The sequence below is a fragment of the Stegostoma tigrinum genome, chromosome 5 (assembly GCF_030684315.1).
Source record: "Stegostoma tigrinum isolate sSteTig4 chromosome 5, sSteTig4.hap1, whole genome shotgun sequence".
Taxonomy (NCBI): domain Eukaryota; kingdom Metazoa; phylum Chordata; class Chondrichthyes; order Orectolobiformes; family Stegostomatidae; genus Stegostoma; species Stegostoma tigrinum.
The window spans coordinates 72634263-72651644 of NC_081358.1; the positions used below are offsets into that span (position 1 = coordinate 72634263).

Here is a 17382-nt window from a genome sequence, read left to right on the forward strand (position 1 = left end):
ATCATCATAATCAATAATAGAGAGGCTTTCGATAACCACTGCATAGCTCATTGCAAATAGTTTCATTAGTTGTAGAAAGAAAGCAATCACATGCAGAAATTCTATTAGCCAAATTAATCAGAATTACAACAACTTCCAATCACTTACTGATTCAATGGTTCTTCTCGCTATGCTGAATGACCAAAATATGTACTTGAAATAGTGTTTTCAGACAATGCCCACATACACAGTGCATCGAAAACATATATTTCTTTGCTGGAACATCTTATTTGTCGTTAGCTATATCACAGATAAATGTTCCATAAAAATGCTTCAACTGCATTTAGGGGAAGAAAAGATAAAGTCAGATATTCAAGCCAATGGCATATTTGTCTTAAAATCTGTTGTTTGCTCAAGTTCATATCAGTAGAAATTATGTTTGTCACATTTTCTGCTGTTACCCTTGATAGCACACAAAATAGTGGTTGACAAAAGTGAAGCTCTTTACATTTGACTTGATATTGATTCTTAATTGAGCAATTATTCACTGGATGTTAAAAATTACGCAAAAATCATGCCCCAGTCTCAAGTGATACTGCAGGTACAAGGATTACTAGTTTACTTTATTGTTGCGGGAACAAGATATATAAATGAAAACTAAATAAATCACAAAGATACCTATGATTTGAAGTTAACCAACAATTATTCAAATCTATAAATATGAAGGCATACATTCATAAATATTTCAGGTTAAATAAAAAAGTCAATCTGGAACTTACTAATAGACAGGACCGGCCTGGAAAATTCTATATTTGGTATGGCGGTAAGAAGTGAGCAACGAAGTAGGTAAAAATTAAATCCAAAATATAGCTTAGAGAATCAAAGCCTTTTTTTATTTGACAGTTCACTGTCAATTATGAACATAGCTGTAACATTTCCACACTGTAGGGAATCTAATCTAATCTAATAAAACATGTTTATTATTTTTGCTTATTCATTATTTTCTTATCAATTAATACTTTTCTTTGGCAACTAAAGTCTGCGACTATAACATCCTGTTGCTTCTTAAAGGCATAGAGTGTTCTGTTCTGTCATCTAGGGCCCAATACTAAAGTTTATAAATATCAGAGCAAACTGTAGCCACTCCCAGACAGAAGGAGTAAGGCTCAGCTACTGCACAAGAATAGCCTTGACACAAAATATCCAAACTACATTGTAGCAAAGGGCAACAAAATTCAAATTATGCCACCTCCTTTGGAATTGGGGCGTTAACAATGAGGAAAGACTCAGGCTGAAAGTTTAAACATCAGCCCCAAGAATTGAGAATTCACTGTAAATGTTTCAATAATCTATTTTAGTGATGGTTGCCTTAGGGATAACATTGTGTCAAACAAGACAGCAAGTTAACTTATCCAGTGTACTTGAATAACAGCATGGATTTTTACAGCCTCCTGAGAAAATATTCAGTTGAATGTTTCATCTGAAAGACACCTGATTTTACATCATAGCCTTCCTTCAGTAATACACTTAAGTGCCACCTTACATTATGTTTTGAAGAATCAATTAGGAAGTGAACTCCCTACTTTCTGAGGCAAAAGATGAGAGTGCTACCACTGAGCTAAGGCCAACACTCGCAAATCTTGAAAGGGTATAATTTTGCCACTTTTAGTACTCTTCCGAGTACTGAAAAGTAAATTTTTATTTTGCTATCATGTAACTGCAATTCTCAGTAATTAGAAAGTGATTTGACACACAACTAATTATTCTGAAGTTTGTATGCTCCTATTATTCATGTACAGCCTTTATACGCATTGCAGGTCTTCTGAGAAATTAAATGACTGGTGATAACTGCTTGCTTTGAGGAAGACCCAGTTGGGGATTCTTCTTTTACTTTGTTCAGTGGAGGGAATGTGCTAAGAACCAACTGAACTGAAGGAAAGCTTACTAAGAACAGGCAGCCCAGATGGCCTCTCCCATTTCTAATGAAAATCCTCTATGTCAGTTCAGGGTGAAATCTAATTGTTCTTTTCAAAGTTTGATAGAAGTAATATGTAGCATTGTATTTCCTGAGCAAGCTGCATCTACAAGACTTCAGAGACAGAGATAATCATGTACAATTACTAACAATATGCATCAGGCCTTTTGCACAAAGTGACTGCTGAATGTCCTACATATTGTCCCTTTTCCCTCAAAATTATATCGTGGGCCAAAAAAATCCTACTTTTTCCAAAGCTAATCTCTGCACAGAATTCTTTTTGATTTCTTTTCTTGAAGAATAGCCAGAGCATGTGGTGAATAAGCATTGACACTTCTATACCACTGACTGTGTACGTAAACTGATTGATTACTCTGACCTCTACATGATGAGAATGTATGACCAAAAAGGGCATGACAGTTTGCAAAGGCATGGTTTCAGGATTAATTCACAGACATGATCATCATTGGTAAAGCTTCAGTAGAACTTCTGGTGAGATGGCACTGGGATAGGTCTTCTGAGCCTGGGGCTTGTCCACTCAGTCTGCTTTTGTTTTTTGCTTCTTTACTGTATTTTCTCGCTTTTTATAATTTTTTTTTAAACTTACCCCTTGAAGGTTTTAGTCACGGCAAAGGCAACGGCAGTAGCTAGCACGCCCACCAGCACAGACTCGTGGTGCTGCAGCAGAGTTGAGTTTGGATTCCCAGTGGCATCTGCATCTGATTCATGGAGACAGCACCAAAGGTGAGTTTGGGCCCAGTGTGAGACCCAGTGGCATCAGCAGTGGCTGCAGTGAGGTTGACCTGAAGTGGGCTCACGGCAACAATGGGGGTCAAGTTTGGGCCACAGCGGTACCCAGCAACATCGGTCATGCCTGTATTGGTGAGGTCCATTGAGGACTCGTTGTGGCAAGGGCACTGGTGGAGTTGAGATAGTGCCAAAGAGTAGTGGCGACTTTTATTCTAGTGGCTGCGGTGTGGCAAAGGGGACATGTGCATAGGCAGCATACCCATGACAGAGCACTCAACAGTTTTTCTTTATTTTCTCATTTTTCTGCCTTTATGTTCTATGTTTTGGTATATTTTTCTATGTTTTAAGATGGCGGCCAGAAAGTGGTGACACTATACAACACTTTTCACTGTATTTTGTAACAAAATACACGTGACAATAAATAAATCAAATCAAATGTAAGTTACGTTTGAGGAAACAGAATTGAAATGTTGCTCCCTTCACTTCAAAGTCAATTGCACAACAATATAAAATAGCTGCCACTGCACACACAGTAAGTGGAGTAAGTCACTGGTCTTTTTCTTTTTCGGGGTGAATATAATGCTTTGAAAATGAAGCCCTGCCAAGGAAAATTTCATTAATCATTCACCCACTGGCTTAGTAATGCCATTGATTTGGCACGGAACTACAATTCATTCTTTTTACAGAAGTGAGCATTAAAAAGTTGTGGTATTAAGCAATCATGTCCATTACATAGTGTGCACTAAACTGACTCCTGGGCATGTCTGATAAGCAGACCTATTCAAACACTAACTTAAAATTCTCTACTAGGTCTGCCCATTACTGAATCACATTTCGGACGTGATGCTGGAAGACAATGTTTCTGAGCTGCCACATTCACACACTGAATAAGTACGCAAGGACATTGTCTGTGATGTTCAAGGTAGTCTTTTTTGGGAGGGAGTGCTATGATGGTGGATTAATGAAACCATTTCCTTCCCCAAAGTAGCATTAGAATTTTGTTTCTGCAATATGCATTAGGGTTACATACCTCAGAGCTCTTTATTGAGGCACGACATTGGCCTCCTTGCAAAGTGTTCATGGTGCTCATGGTCAGGGCACAATATGATATTTCATTATGATTAATGTGAGGGCTGAAGACTACTACTACTGATATGTTGTTCTATTTCTGACCGTTTGCGCAAATTATCTGCTCATTGTGTATCTGACATGTCCTCGTGGTTGGGACATTCCTTGTGGCCTTGGTACACAGATGAAGACTATTACAATGCAATCTGCAAGGCCAGAAACAAAAGCAACCCCTAGAAGCTGCTGCTCAGAGGGAAATGCAGTAGGGCAAGATACCTGAAGGAAGTCGACACAGATAAACAGACCCCACAGTTAGTGGCCTCACTATGATATTCTAATGCTCTTGAAAAGAACATAGATGCAGACTAAGGATGTCCCAGCATCAAACTGTCTCCTTTGCTGGAGCTGGATTACCACTTGTGAGGAACAGGTGGCTGTCCTATCCCAGTGCCAGCAAGTCACAGCACATTAAATTATTATGTCAGCAACTCATTTCAAACAACAACTGGGAACCTATGTGGTATCTCCCAACCCTCAACCATCCAATGCATTTGGAATGTCACTGGTGTCATTTTCTCCACAGTGTATTAGTTCATATCATTCTTTCAGATCTAACCATGACCACTGTTAAGGGTAGTGCTGTTGCCATCTTATATGCCAACTTCTACTTTGCACAGACTGACTGCCAACGCTCAATAATCTAACAATTCCTCAGAACTCTCTAAGTCTCCAATTTAAATGGAGGTGTTCAGAGGGTTCCAGGTGTAGATAGTGACACAGGAATTAGGAGTGGGAGTAGAGAATTCAGCTCTGCGAGCTAGCTCCACCATATAATATGATCATGGCTGATCTTATTCTGGTCTCAACACCACTTTCCTGCTAGCTCCCCATAGCTCTTTATCTCAGTTTTCCTCAGACACATATCAACTTTCTTCTTGAATTTGTTGATTCTGCCTCAATTGCACTCTGAGGCAGTGAGTTCTACAGATTCACAATCCTCTGAGAGAAGTAGTTTCTCCTCATCTCAGTTGTAAACCTACCTTCTCTCACTTTATGTCTATGACCTGTTGTTTGAGACTGTCCCCACTGAGAAATCATTTGTTCAACACTGAAGATATCAATTCGCTTTGGCATCTTTAACATCACTATGCATGAAACTTGCGGATTAACAACTCAGTTTATGGTTTTTATGAATTAGGATTTCTGCTGACAATTCCACATTTAAGAAGACTAACAACTGATTTCAATCTGAGCCATGAGGTAAGACACAACAGCAGGGCGACTCATTTTTACTCTCTTATTAATAAACCTTTTTATTAATGAAACAAAAGCAGACCCTGGGTTGTTTGCGTTATAGAACAAAATAGCATATCTTTAAAACAGGAACAGAAAACTAAGTCATAAAACAAATATAGTTCTTAAGTTATATCTAGTTCGCACCCAAACATTTCATTCCCCACAACATTCACTGCGGAAAGCCTCAAGATTTGCAACAGGTCGCGGCCATAATCTTGCGATTCAAGAAAAACCAGAGGTTATGATGTGGAAATTTTCTCCCTATTTTCAAAATGTAGAATTGAATTTATTCATTAACTCAAAAAATGGCTTATTTGCTTCGATGAGTTTTATGTTGCCTTACTTTTGATCTTTATTTCTGCAGTTCATATTTCTTCTGCACCTTGCACAAAGTAATCAAAGGATGATCTAACCCTCCTACAATAGTGCCACTCCTTAGTTAAACAATATGTAATGTACAGATAACCTGGACTCCAGCATTACACAAAAGCTAAAAATAGATTTGTGCCTAAGTTCATATGGTACAATTCAATATGATAATCTTACACACTATGCACATTCTACAGTCAATTAATACTTCAAATGAAACATTTTCATTTCCAAATAAAGTTATTAACTTCATCTCATGGGATACATTTTTCTATTCCAAAGCCTCCCTCTAAAGAAAACCCAGCAACAAGCATGCCACACTAGCTGATACAAATCCAAATCACACTGAAATGTAACATCCATAATTACACTGAATTACTCTATAACAAAATAAAAGGGCCAGTAAGTTTCTCGAACAAATCACAGTACTGTGCTACTGGAAATGCTTCCATGATACTACTTGGCTTGTGAAGTTATAATGCCCCCTATTGGAGGCCACAACAAAAAAAAATGCATTGTATAAACAGATCTTCTTGTTCTCTCAAAACTGAAACACTTTATCAATTAGCTTCCAAATCCTAACTGGATGGGAGGGAATTAATCCTCAAACGACACAAAAAGGAATGCATTAAAATTACACACAAAACATCTTTTTGAAGATAGCACCAACAACGTTCTGTTCTGGCAGTGGAAGAATTTGTCCAACAAAACCTTAATTTAGTTAGGCAAATCAATGAAACGCCTTGAAAACAAAATCTAGTACAACAGAATATTAGGGATATTTTCACATTTTGTTTCCAAAAGCCAAGTATTCAAGTTGCAGGAGTGTCTGAATTGGCTCTTTTGCCAAGGGGTGTATTTATGAGATGTTACTATACTGGGACAATTAATTAGTAATAGCTACTATATCTGCTATTCGGTTAACTCTTCCGATAGTTGCTATTCTAAATTACTCTTTCTTCTGTTTGCATTTTAACTATGGTTCGCTTAATGTCAAATAGTTTGGCCAGCTACACTGCATCTGGAACATGGCGCTTCAGATCTAGCTTTAAAATAAGAAAATGTTAGGGTCTAGTCTACGTTCTTAAATATATATTGAGGGGGTCTGGTCTGGTCCATAACACACCTGAAAAAATTATTAAAAACAGTATTTGTGAAAATCAAACTTTTGTTCCTTGTCAACATAAAGTGGCCCAAGAACTACTCTCTTAAATCTCTACTGGTTGCTATGGAAAACTATTGCCACCCATCCATGAAACCACCATAGTAGGCCAGCATTGAGATCTCCATGATGGTAGAAAATAACACAGTGTAAAATTAAAAATGCATACTTTCAACAAAAAAAATCCTCCAGTTTTATTACATCTCCTTTACAGGAGGATAAATGGCAAAGAAAATACCGATGAAAATAACAGATGCGATTAACTGAGTAGGTAGCACCTTATATATATTAAAATGTTTTGCATGACAAATGGCAACAGAAAACATGTGCACACAGATACACATGGAAGGTAATTGTTCAGATAGATACATCCAGACCAATAAGCAGCATCGCTTCAATTGTCAGATTACATTCAGAAGAATTGTAATATCACTCAGCAAAGTAGTACTTTTATAGAGTTTTAGACAATTAAGTTACCTCTTTGACTATGTGAACTATCAAAACCCATGGTGGCTAACTAGACTGACACCAGTCAGCTTAGACCTATTTCTTAATGTTTACTCTCGTCTAGATAACAATACCTTTGAGCATAGTTAGTCTCAAAGACACTTCGAGAACAACATTGAAAGTAAACGTTAAAACATCAAAATGGGCAACTTTTACATTATACTTTTAGCACTGCCATTTTCAAGCATAGCTTTTCATTGTTTCAGTTTTTCTGTCCTAGCCAATTAAGTCACAATGATAAATAAAAACAAAGAACTGCAGACACTGGAAATGAGGTAAAAAAAATAGAAATTGCTGGAAAAGTTCAGCAGGTCTGGCAGCATCCGTGGAGAGAAATCAGAGTTAATGTTTCGGGTCCAGTGACCCTTCCACAACGTTTATACTTTGGAACAGCGAGTTTTGAGAAGATTTGTAGCTCAGGTTGAGGTTCTGGATGTGAGTTTGCTCGGTGAGCTGGAAGGTCGTTTTCAGGCATTTCGTGAAGCGCTGGTGTTATGTACCGCTTTCTATTTATATATAGAATAGATAGAAATAAATAGGAAGCGGGACATAACACCAGCGCTTCACCGGAGGCTCACTGATGATGTTACCTAGAATGGTGATGCAACGTCTGAAAACGAACCTTCCAGCTCAGCGAGCAAACTCACATCCAGAACTTTGGAACACTTTTACCAGAAGATTGGGGACAAGGAACTGACATGCAATGCACTGAAGCTAGTTGAAACAAACAACAGATAATATATTCGCAATCTACAAACTTCCATATTTATTTTGATCAATAGTATTTTAATAAATAATAGAAAAGCCAGGAAACTTTTATTCACTTATTTCAAATGCAAATATTTGCATCATGACTTCCGGAACAAAAGTGCCAGTAATTCTGCTCACAAATCTGAGATTCAACATCACAAAAAAAACTTTACCAAATCTGTCAAATGGAAATTCTTCCATTTAGTTATAGTCATAGAGTCATAGAGATATACAGCATGGAATCAGACCCCTCAGACCAACTCATTCGTGCCAACCAGATATCCTATTTGAAATCTAGTCCCATTTACCAACATTTGGTCCTCTAAACCATTCCTATTCATATACCCATCCAGATATCTTTTAAATGTTGTAATTGTATCAAACTCCACCACTTCCTGTGGCAGTTTATTCCATACATACACCACCCACTGAATGAAATAGTTGTCGCTTAGATCCCTGTTAAATCTTTCCCCTCTCACCTTAAACCTATGCCATATAGTTTTGGAATTCCCCACCCCAGGGAAAAGACCTCATCTATTTATTCTATATATGCCCCTCAACATTTGAGGAACGCGTATAAAATCATCCCTCAGCCTCCAATGCTCCAGAGAAACTAACCCCACTCTCAAGAGGTCAAACACTTGAACCCTGGCAACATCTTTGTAAATCTTTTATGACCACTTCCAAGTTTTAAACCATCCTTTCTACAGCAGGGAGACCAGAACTGAATGCAGCATTCCAAAAGTGGCCTAACCAATCTCCTGCACAGCCGCAACATGACCTCCCAACTCCTACATTCAATGCCTGACCAACTAAGGTAAGCATACCAAACACCTTCTTCACTATTCTATCTAACTGCAACTCCACTTTCAAGGAACTTTGAGTCTGCACTCCAAAGCATCTTCATTCAGGAAATCTCCCCAGGACCACACCATTAAGTGTATAATTCTTGCCCTGACTTGCCTTTCCAAAATGCAGCAGCTCATATTTACCTAAATTAAACTCCATCTGCCATACCTCCAGCCATTAGCTCATCTAACCCAAAGCCCATTGTACTCAGAGGTAAATATCTTTGCTATCCTCTACACCTCCAATTTTGGTCTCATCTGCAAACATACTAGCCAAACCTTCTACGTTTGCATCCAAATCATTTATATAAATGATGAAAAGCAGTGGACCCAGCACTTATCTTTGTGGCACACTGCTGGTCACAGGCTTCCCGTCTGAAAAGGAATACCTCTGTCTTCTATCTTCAAGCCAGTTCTATATCCAAATGGCTATTTCTCCCTCTGTTCCACGTGATCTAAACTTGCTAACCATCTACCATGAGGGACCTTGTCGAATGCCTTACTGAAGTTCATATAGAACACATCCACCGCTCTGCCCTCATTAATCCTCTTTGTTACCACTTGAGAAAACTCAATTAAGTTCATGAGATATGATTTCCCACACTAAAGGCCATGTTGACTATCCCTAATCAATCCTTTCTTTTCCAAATACATGCAAATCCCGTCCCTCAGGGCTCCCTCCAAAACTGCTCACCACCGACATCAGGTTCACCAATCTATAGTCCCCTGGCTTTTCCATCACTTTTCTTAAAGAGTGGCACCACATTAGCCAACCTCAAGTCTTCTGCCAGCTCACCCATGGCAATCAATGAGACAAATAGCTCAGCAAAAGGTGCAGCAATCGCTTCCCTAGCTTCCCACAGAGTTCTAGTGTACACTTGATTAGGTCCCATGCATTTATCCACTTTTATGTGTTTTAAGATGTCCAGCACCTCATCCTCCGTAATAGGAACATTTTTCAAGATGTCACTATTTATCTCCACAGGTTCAATATCTTCCATATCCTTCTCCACAGTAAAATCAATGCAACATACCCATTTAGTATCTCTCCCATCTCCTGTGGTTCCACACATAGGTGGCCTTGCTGATCTTTAACAGGCCCTATTCTCTTCCCAGTTACCTTTTTGTCCTTAATGTATTTGTAGAATCCCTACGGATTCTCCTTAATCCTATTTGCCAAAGCTATTTCATGTCTCCTTTTTGTTCTCCTGATTTCCCTCATAAGTATACTCCTACTGCCTTTATACTTTACTAGAAGTCCTCAATTTCTGCTGTCGAACCTGACATATGCCTCTTACGTTTTTTGACCAAAACCTCAACTTCTCCAGTCATCCAGCATTCCCTACACCTACCAGGATTGCCCTTCACCCTAACAGGAACATTCTGTCTCTGGACTCTTGTTGCCTCATTTTTGAAGGCTTCCCATTTTCTAGGTGTCCCTTTACCTGTGAACATCCGCCTCCAATCAACTTTTGAAAGTTTTGCCTAATACCGTCAAAATTGGCCTTCCTCCAGTTTAGAACTTTAACTTTTAGATCCAGTCTATCCTTTGCCATCACTATTTTAAAACGAATAAAATTATGCTCACTGACTCAAAGTGCTCCCCAACTGACACCTCAGTCGCCTGCCCTCCATTTCCGAAAAGTAGGTCAGGTTTTGCACCTTCTCTAGTAGGTACATCCACATTCTGAATCAGAAAATTTTCGTGTACACACTTAACAAATTCATCTCAACCCAACCCCTTAACACTATGGCAATCCCAGTCTATGTTTGTAAAGTTAAATTCCCCTACCGTAACCACCCTATTGTTCTTATAGATAATTGACATCTCCTTATAAATTTGTTTTTCAATTTCCTGCTGACTATTTGGGTGTCTATAGTACAACCCAAATAAGGTGATCATCCCTTTCTTATTTCTCAGTTCCACCCAAATAAATTCCCTGAACGTATTACCAGGAATATCTTCCCTAAATACAGCCATAATGTTATCCCTAATTAAAAACGCCACTCCTCCTTCTCTCTTGCCTATTGACTATATACAGATTCCCAAAGACATTTCTGCAATGCAAAAGAATTCCAACTTACCATTGATGATTCAGACTGCTGAGTTACATTGTTTCTGTTGCCCCCACTATGGCTATTTGATGTATCTGAATCGATACAGGTGGGATCGACTATGCACTCCACCTTGTCAGAAGGTGTATCTTTATCACTCAAACTGTCCCAGTCAATAATGGGTACGTTTTCTGTCAAAAGAGAACAAGCTAATTTTGAATTCAGCCCACACCAAAATGAACAACATTTAAAGGCTTAGAGGGCATTTTAGGATCTGTGAATTCCGTTTCTCAATTGAGACCTGGATTAGGATTGGAATTCAACAGGGGAATACAGCTTTAGGGAGTTGATTCTTATTAGTTTTCTAATAGCTCTCTATCAGTCTGCACAAACAATGCATTTGAATTGTATCATTGCCAAAATCATCCGCCTAATGCTCGGCTTCAGGACACTTGCTGAGTGCTGGACAGGATCTAGTCTCATTGTACAAGGAAGGCACTGACAATTGATGGAGGACAAAGAATTCTGCAGTCAGCACTAAGCTCAGTGCCAAATTAAGAAGCACAGCCTCAAAAAGGGCATAATTTCTGGATTGTGACTTGAACCATTTACAAACTGACATACAACAAATCAGATTAGAGAGATAAATGCATGGCTGCAGGACTGGTGTAGAAGTAATGGGTTCTCGTTCATGCAACATTGGTAGCAGGGGTGGGGAAAGTGGGATATGTACCAATGCAACATCATTCATCTCAACCACTTGATGCTGGTGACCTTGCAAACTACACAATTATGGAAGGAGAGAGAATTTTAAAATTAACAGTGGGGCAAGGGCTTAAAATTTAGGAAGATTTTAATTTATTACTGACATATGTAGGGATATGCAGTGCAAAGCACTGTTTTGCATGCTAACCTGACAAACCATGCCTTACATAAACCATATCAAAAGAAAAGACGAGATCTTTGAGAAGCTTTGTAACTGGAGTCATGGATGAGGTTGCAGACTTGCTCGCCAAGCTGACGTGTTTAATTGTCGACATTTCATCACCCTACTAGGCAACATTATCAGTGCATCTCCGGTGAAGTGTTGGTGTTCTGTCCTGCTTGTTACTTATATACCTCAGTTTGCTGGGGTGGTTGGTATTACTTTCAATTTTGTTTTTCAGTGGTTTGTTATTCAGGTCCAGTTCAATGTGGTTGTTGATGGATTTTTTTTAACAGGAATGGATACCCAAAAAGCACAATCCGCCATTAGCCCCACGACAGACCACAAGATGACGCAACATGGCCAGACACACTTGTCACCCTACGATACATCAGGGACATATCAGAGATGACCACAAGACCACTCAGACCTTTAGGTATCAGGGTAGCCCACAAACCAAAAACCACCCTGTGACAGCTACTAACGTATGTGAAGGACCCCATACCCACAACAATAAAACTAATGTAACATACAAGATACCATGCAGGAACTGTGAGAAACACTACATAGGCCAAACTGGAAGAAAACTGGCAATAAGTATACACGAACACCTCCTAGCCACCAAGAGATACCATGAGAAACAGAACCATAAGTAATGCCAACCACCCCAGCAAACCAAGGCATATATAACAAGCAAGACAGAACTCCAACACTTCATCAGAGGTGCACTGACGATGCTACCCAGCAGGGCAAGGAAATGTCTGCAATCAAACACACTGGCCTGGTGAGCAAGTCTGCAACCTCAAAAGACAAAAGAGAACAGTATTAATACATGAAATGATGAACAGGCCATGACAGGAAGAATACAGGAGACAAATTTAGGAGTAAATTTCAGATAAGACTATAAGATACAAAAAGATTAAAACTAAACGCCTTGTATCTGAAAGCACATAGAATTGGAAATAAATAAATGAACGGAAAGTGCAAAGAGAAATAAATGAATATGATATCATAGCCTTTGTAGAAACATGGTTACGAGATGATATGTATCTATACCATAAAATAAAGGAGCAGAATTAGTCCATTCCACCCACCAAGTCAGCTTTGCCATTCAATCATGGCTAACATGTTTCTCAACCCTATTCTTCCGCGTTCCCCTACCAATTAAGAACCTATTTATCTGTCTTCAACACACACAATGGACCAGACAGAGCCCAATCAAAATATTTTAAGAAGGTAGCTGAGACCTTAACTATTTCTTATTTTTAAAGACAAATGTGAAGTGCCTTTTCCAGACGTAATGCAACTGGTCAAACTACTTAATGTTATGCAAAACACAATTTGTTTAAATACCATAGTTAAAACACAACCAAAGAAAGAAGAATTTAGAATAGCTTAACTCTATAGAAAACTTAGCAGAATAACAGATGTGACTATATTAACTGCTCCAATATAGTAACATTCCACATCCACACTCCTTGGCAAAAAGGAAAATTCAAACACTGATGCTCACACGCAGTTCTCCCGTAATAAACATCAAGAGAAAATTCAGAGGCAGTAGCAGCCAGAAGACATTCACTGAAGCTTCCAACTCTGTTGAGACCCTAATACGTTCTGATTAAAGCTAAACTGAAAAATCCAGAAACCCTGATCTATAAGAGATGGCCACACGCATTCAGGCTGTTCTTTTTTTATTAAGAAAAAAGGCTCCCAAGCTGTTTGCTCTAGTGGTTTTGGTAGGTTGCCCATTACCTCTGCCTTGCAACCTCTCTTCAAAAACAAAATCCAGGACAAAAATAATTTCTCAAATTCACAGCATCAACACACTCTGCAGCAATGAATTCCACAGATTAACCACCATCTGGCTGAAGATATACTTCCTTATGTCAGTTCTAAAGGGCTAACCCTTCACTCTGAGGCTAAGCCCTCGGGTCCGAGTCTCTCATATTAGCAGAAACATTTTCTCCGCATCCTCTCTACGCAGGCCTCTCAGTACTCTGTAAGTTGCAATCAGGTTCCCGTACATTCTTCTAAACTCCATCTTGTACAGACCTAGGGACCTCACCTACTCCTCCCAGGATCATTTGTGTAAACCTCCCCTGGACCCTCTCCAACCCCAGTACTTCCTTCCTTAGATTTGGGGTCTAACACTGCTCACAATATTCAAAATGTGGTATGACCAGAGCCTTATACAGCTTCAGTGGTCTTCTTTAAAAGAACGCTAACATGACATTTGCCTTCCTGACAAATGAAGTACATGTTAACCTTAAGAAAATCCTGAATTAGGACTCCGAAGTCCCTTTGTTCTTCAGATTTCTGACACTTCTCCCCATTTAGAATATAGTCATTGCCTCTGTTTTTCCTATCAAAGTGCATAACCTCATATTTTCTGACATAGTATTCCATCTGCCTGCTCTTCAGTCGGCTCTTGGTAAGGTGCTATTGTAGGAAACTATCATGAAAACTTCTTCTCTCAGATACCTTTGCTCATCTGAATTTCCAAGTCTACAAGTAGATTAAGATATAATGTGATCATTTCTGTGCCTTTGTGATAGCTCCAATTAATAATTCTTTTTTGCTCCAATCTATATGTGGTTACTATTAGGGGACCTCTATACCACTTGCACAAGCGATTCCTACCATCATCATTTCTCCCATCTACCTCAAACTATTACCACATCCTGATTTCCTCAATTTAGGTCATCCTTTCTCTATTGTGCTAATATCATAATTAAAGCTATTCCTCCACCTTATCTTGATTTCTGTCTTTCCTACATGTCCTGTACCCTTTAATGCTCAGATGTATAGGTGAAGGGACAATTCGTGTTGAGAAAGTGGAGGGGCTGCAGAAGAACTTGGACAGGCGAGGAGAGTTGGCAAAGAACTGGCAGATGGAATACAATGTCGGAAAGTATGAGGTTATGCACTTTGATAGGAAAAACAGAGGCAAATTAGATCTGGAATTGTGCAACAATTCAGCATTAGTTAATGACTTCAGAACAAAAGCAGCCCTGTTTTCCAGTGACCATATCATGATTTTTATTCTCAATTTTCAGGAGAGGAGTGAGTTTAAGGCTGATATTTCAATTTAAGCATAATAATGAGGGCATGACAGCAGAGTTGCCTAAGTGAACAGGCAAAGCAGGTTAAGGTATAGCTCAACAGAGATGCAGTGGCAGGCATTTAAGGGGATATTCTAAAATAAATGGAATAGATACATTCCTAAGAAAGCAAAATTCTAAGGGACGGAGCCTTAGTGGTTAATTAGAAAGCTAAAAGAGAGTATCAATCTTAAAGAAAAAAACCCACAGTTATGCAACAGTAAATGGCAGGCCAAATGATTGAGTGAAATATTAAAAACTAAAAAATTAAAGTACAAGAGAAAGCTAACCAGAAACATAAAAGTAGAATGAGTTTCTATAAATCATTTTTCTAAGAAGTTAACAAAATGAGGATCAGTCCCATAGAAATAACTAAGCAAAATAAGGAGATGGCAAATGAACTGAACTGATACTTTTCATTAGGCCTCAGTACAGGCAGTAAAATAACATCCCAGAAATGCCTATAGATCAAGAAATGGAAGCAAGGGAGGAACTGAGGGAGATTACAAGCACCGAGATACAACTGAATAAATCATATTGCAGTTGTAGGCTGGCAGCTTTGTGAGATATTTAATGGATGGCTTTTAATTTTTCCCCAACTCCCTGAATTTGGGGAAAGTCTCATTAGATTGGAAGATAGGTAATGTAACTCTTTTATAGGAAAGGGGACAGAGACAGAAAGTAGGAATTGATAAACAAATAGTTTAACATCTGTCATAGGGAAAATGTTACAAGTATTATTTTTTAAAAATTACATCTGGCCACTTAAATCAGTTCATGGCTTTGAAATGGAGACAGAATGCTTTCGTGAAGGGGAAATCATGTAAATCCAATCCACTGCAGTTATTTGAGAAAATAACATGCTGCGGAAATAGTAGATGTACTGCAGATTTCCAGAAGTAATATGATAAAGTGTCATATCAAAATTTAATGCTGAAATGAAGGTTAAAAGAGTATGGGTAATATATTGGCATATGTACAAGATTGACTAGTTAATAAGGAGCACAGCACAGACTTATATGGGTCTCTTGCAGATTGACAAGATGCAACAAGTAGTTCACCACAAGTTTCAGTGCCATGATTTTGACTGACTACAATTTGAATAATGCTGAAAAAAGGCTTTATCAAAGCATTTTGTCTTGGCACTGATCAGGACAATTTGCAGTACAAATTTAAAGTGAAACCAATATTTGTACTGTATGATAGGATTGTGTTGATTGTTTGAAAAACAGCTACAAATGTGGAAATATAAAAAAAATTAAAATAATAAATTCCAGACCTATTTTCAAAAAAATTACACAAACATCTGAAAAATTAATTTATGCATAGTTAAATCTATATATACAAATTTTCTTTTCTAAAGATGGCTGTATGGTATCATTTAACAGCAATTTCTTAATTCAAGTGAAATTAACAGATTATAAATTTTACTGAATAACAATCTCAGCCCTGTTCATTTTTCATTGCATCGTTACAAAATAATCGCTGGACATATCCAAATACTGCCATTAGAATAGTGGCACTCAAATTGTTTTGGTTGAAGGACTCCCTTTCAAATGGGTTTGTAATTGCAGAGACTCAATGTAAATGATAATCTTATATAATACCCAATACGAAAACACTGCAATGAAACAGTTACTTTCTTAACAGAATTACTAAAACAGCAGTACTGTCGAAAAGGCACCTTTTCGAAGCTCATAATTTTGCACTTATCAAGATAAATTGCAAGAAATATCAATGCAAGGGAAAACAACATCCATTTTGTACAATAGGATTGGCAAACAGACTAGTGCAGACACTGTGATTGAAAAACTCCCAGTTAGTGACGACTAACAGTTAACTTCCAAGCTTTGTTTAAATTTTAAACTAGGGAGGGTGACTTGACTGAACCATGAAATGAATCAGGAATGGCTGTCAACTTGTCGATTTGAAACAGTCGCAGTGTATTCTTGTGCATATATATGTTTTCTGTCTCTTTCTCTTGCCACATGACTGTACAAGGGCACTGAAGAGCTCAGTTGAGTAACTAATTAGGTAGAGAGAAGACTGAGATAAAAATCACTATGAGCCATGTCTGATCAGGTGCCTTGAATCTCTCTCAACAAGTCAAAGTGGGAAAATTTCACCCACTGTTCATCAGAGTGACTGCACTGTTTGAAATGCTTTCTAGATGGGTTTTCCAGGTTTTGATGAATCAGAATGTCTCAGTTTCACACAACTTTCAATTCAGTAAGCACAGTGGCATTGCAGAGAATGAAAGCAGGCCAAACTGAGATAGTACCATGAACCACTCAGGTTTAGTGCACTTGAGTATGCTCAACAGTATCTTCTTACACAGTTTGGCTGAAAAGCCACACAGCGTGTGGCAGCTACAGGCTCATTTGTCAAAGCAGCATTCTGCAGCAGATCAGACAAGAGACATGATGAAGGGTCTAGGCCCGAAACGTCAGCTTTTGTGCTCCTGAGATGCTGCTTGGCCTGCTGTGTTCATCCAGCCTCACATTTTATTATCTTGGAATTCTCCAGCATCTGCAGTTCCCATTATCTCTTGTATATAAAGTATTCTGGTTACACTTCTCCCCATGTTGGTGCACTGA

At 38.5% G+C, this 17382-nt stretch overlaps 1 protein-coding gene across 6 annotated transcripts in view; it reads right to left on the reverse strand.

The window, feature by feature from the left end:
- Positions 1–17382, reverse strand: part of spidr (scaffold protein involved in DNA repair) — a 252990-nt gene that overhangs the window by 204835 nt on the left and 30773 nt on the right. For all 6 annotated transcript variants that reach the window (XM_048529193.2, XM_048529190.2, XM_048529192.2 and 3 more), the window contains exon 5: positions 10790–10950. In XM_048529193.2, the coding sequence (XP_048385150.1) occupies positions 10790–10950 (161 nt within the window). The remainder of the gene's footprint in view (positions 1–10789; positions 10951–17382) is intronic.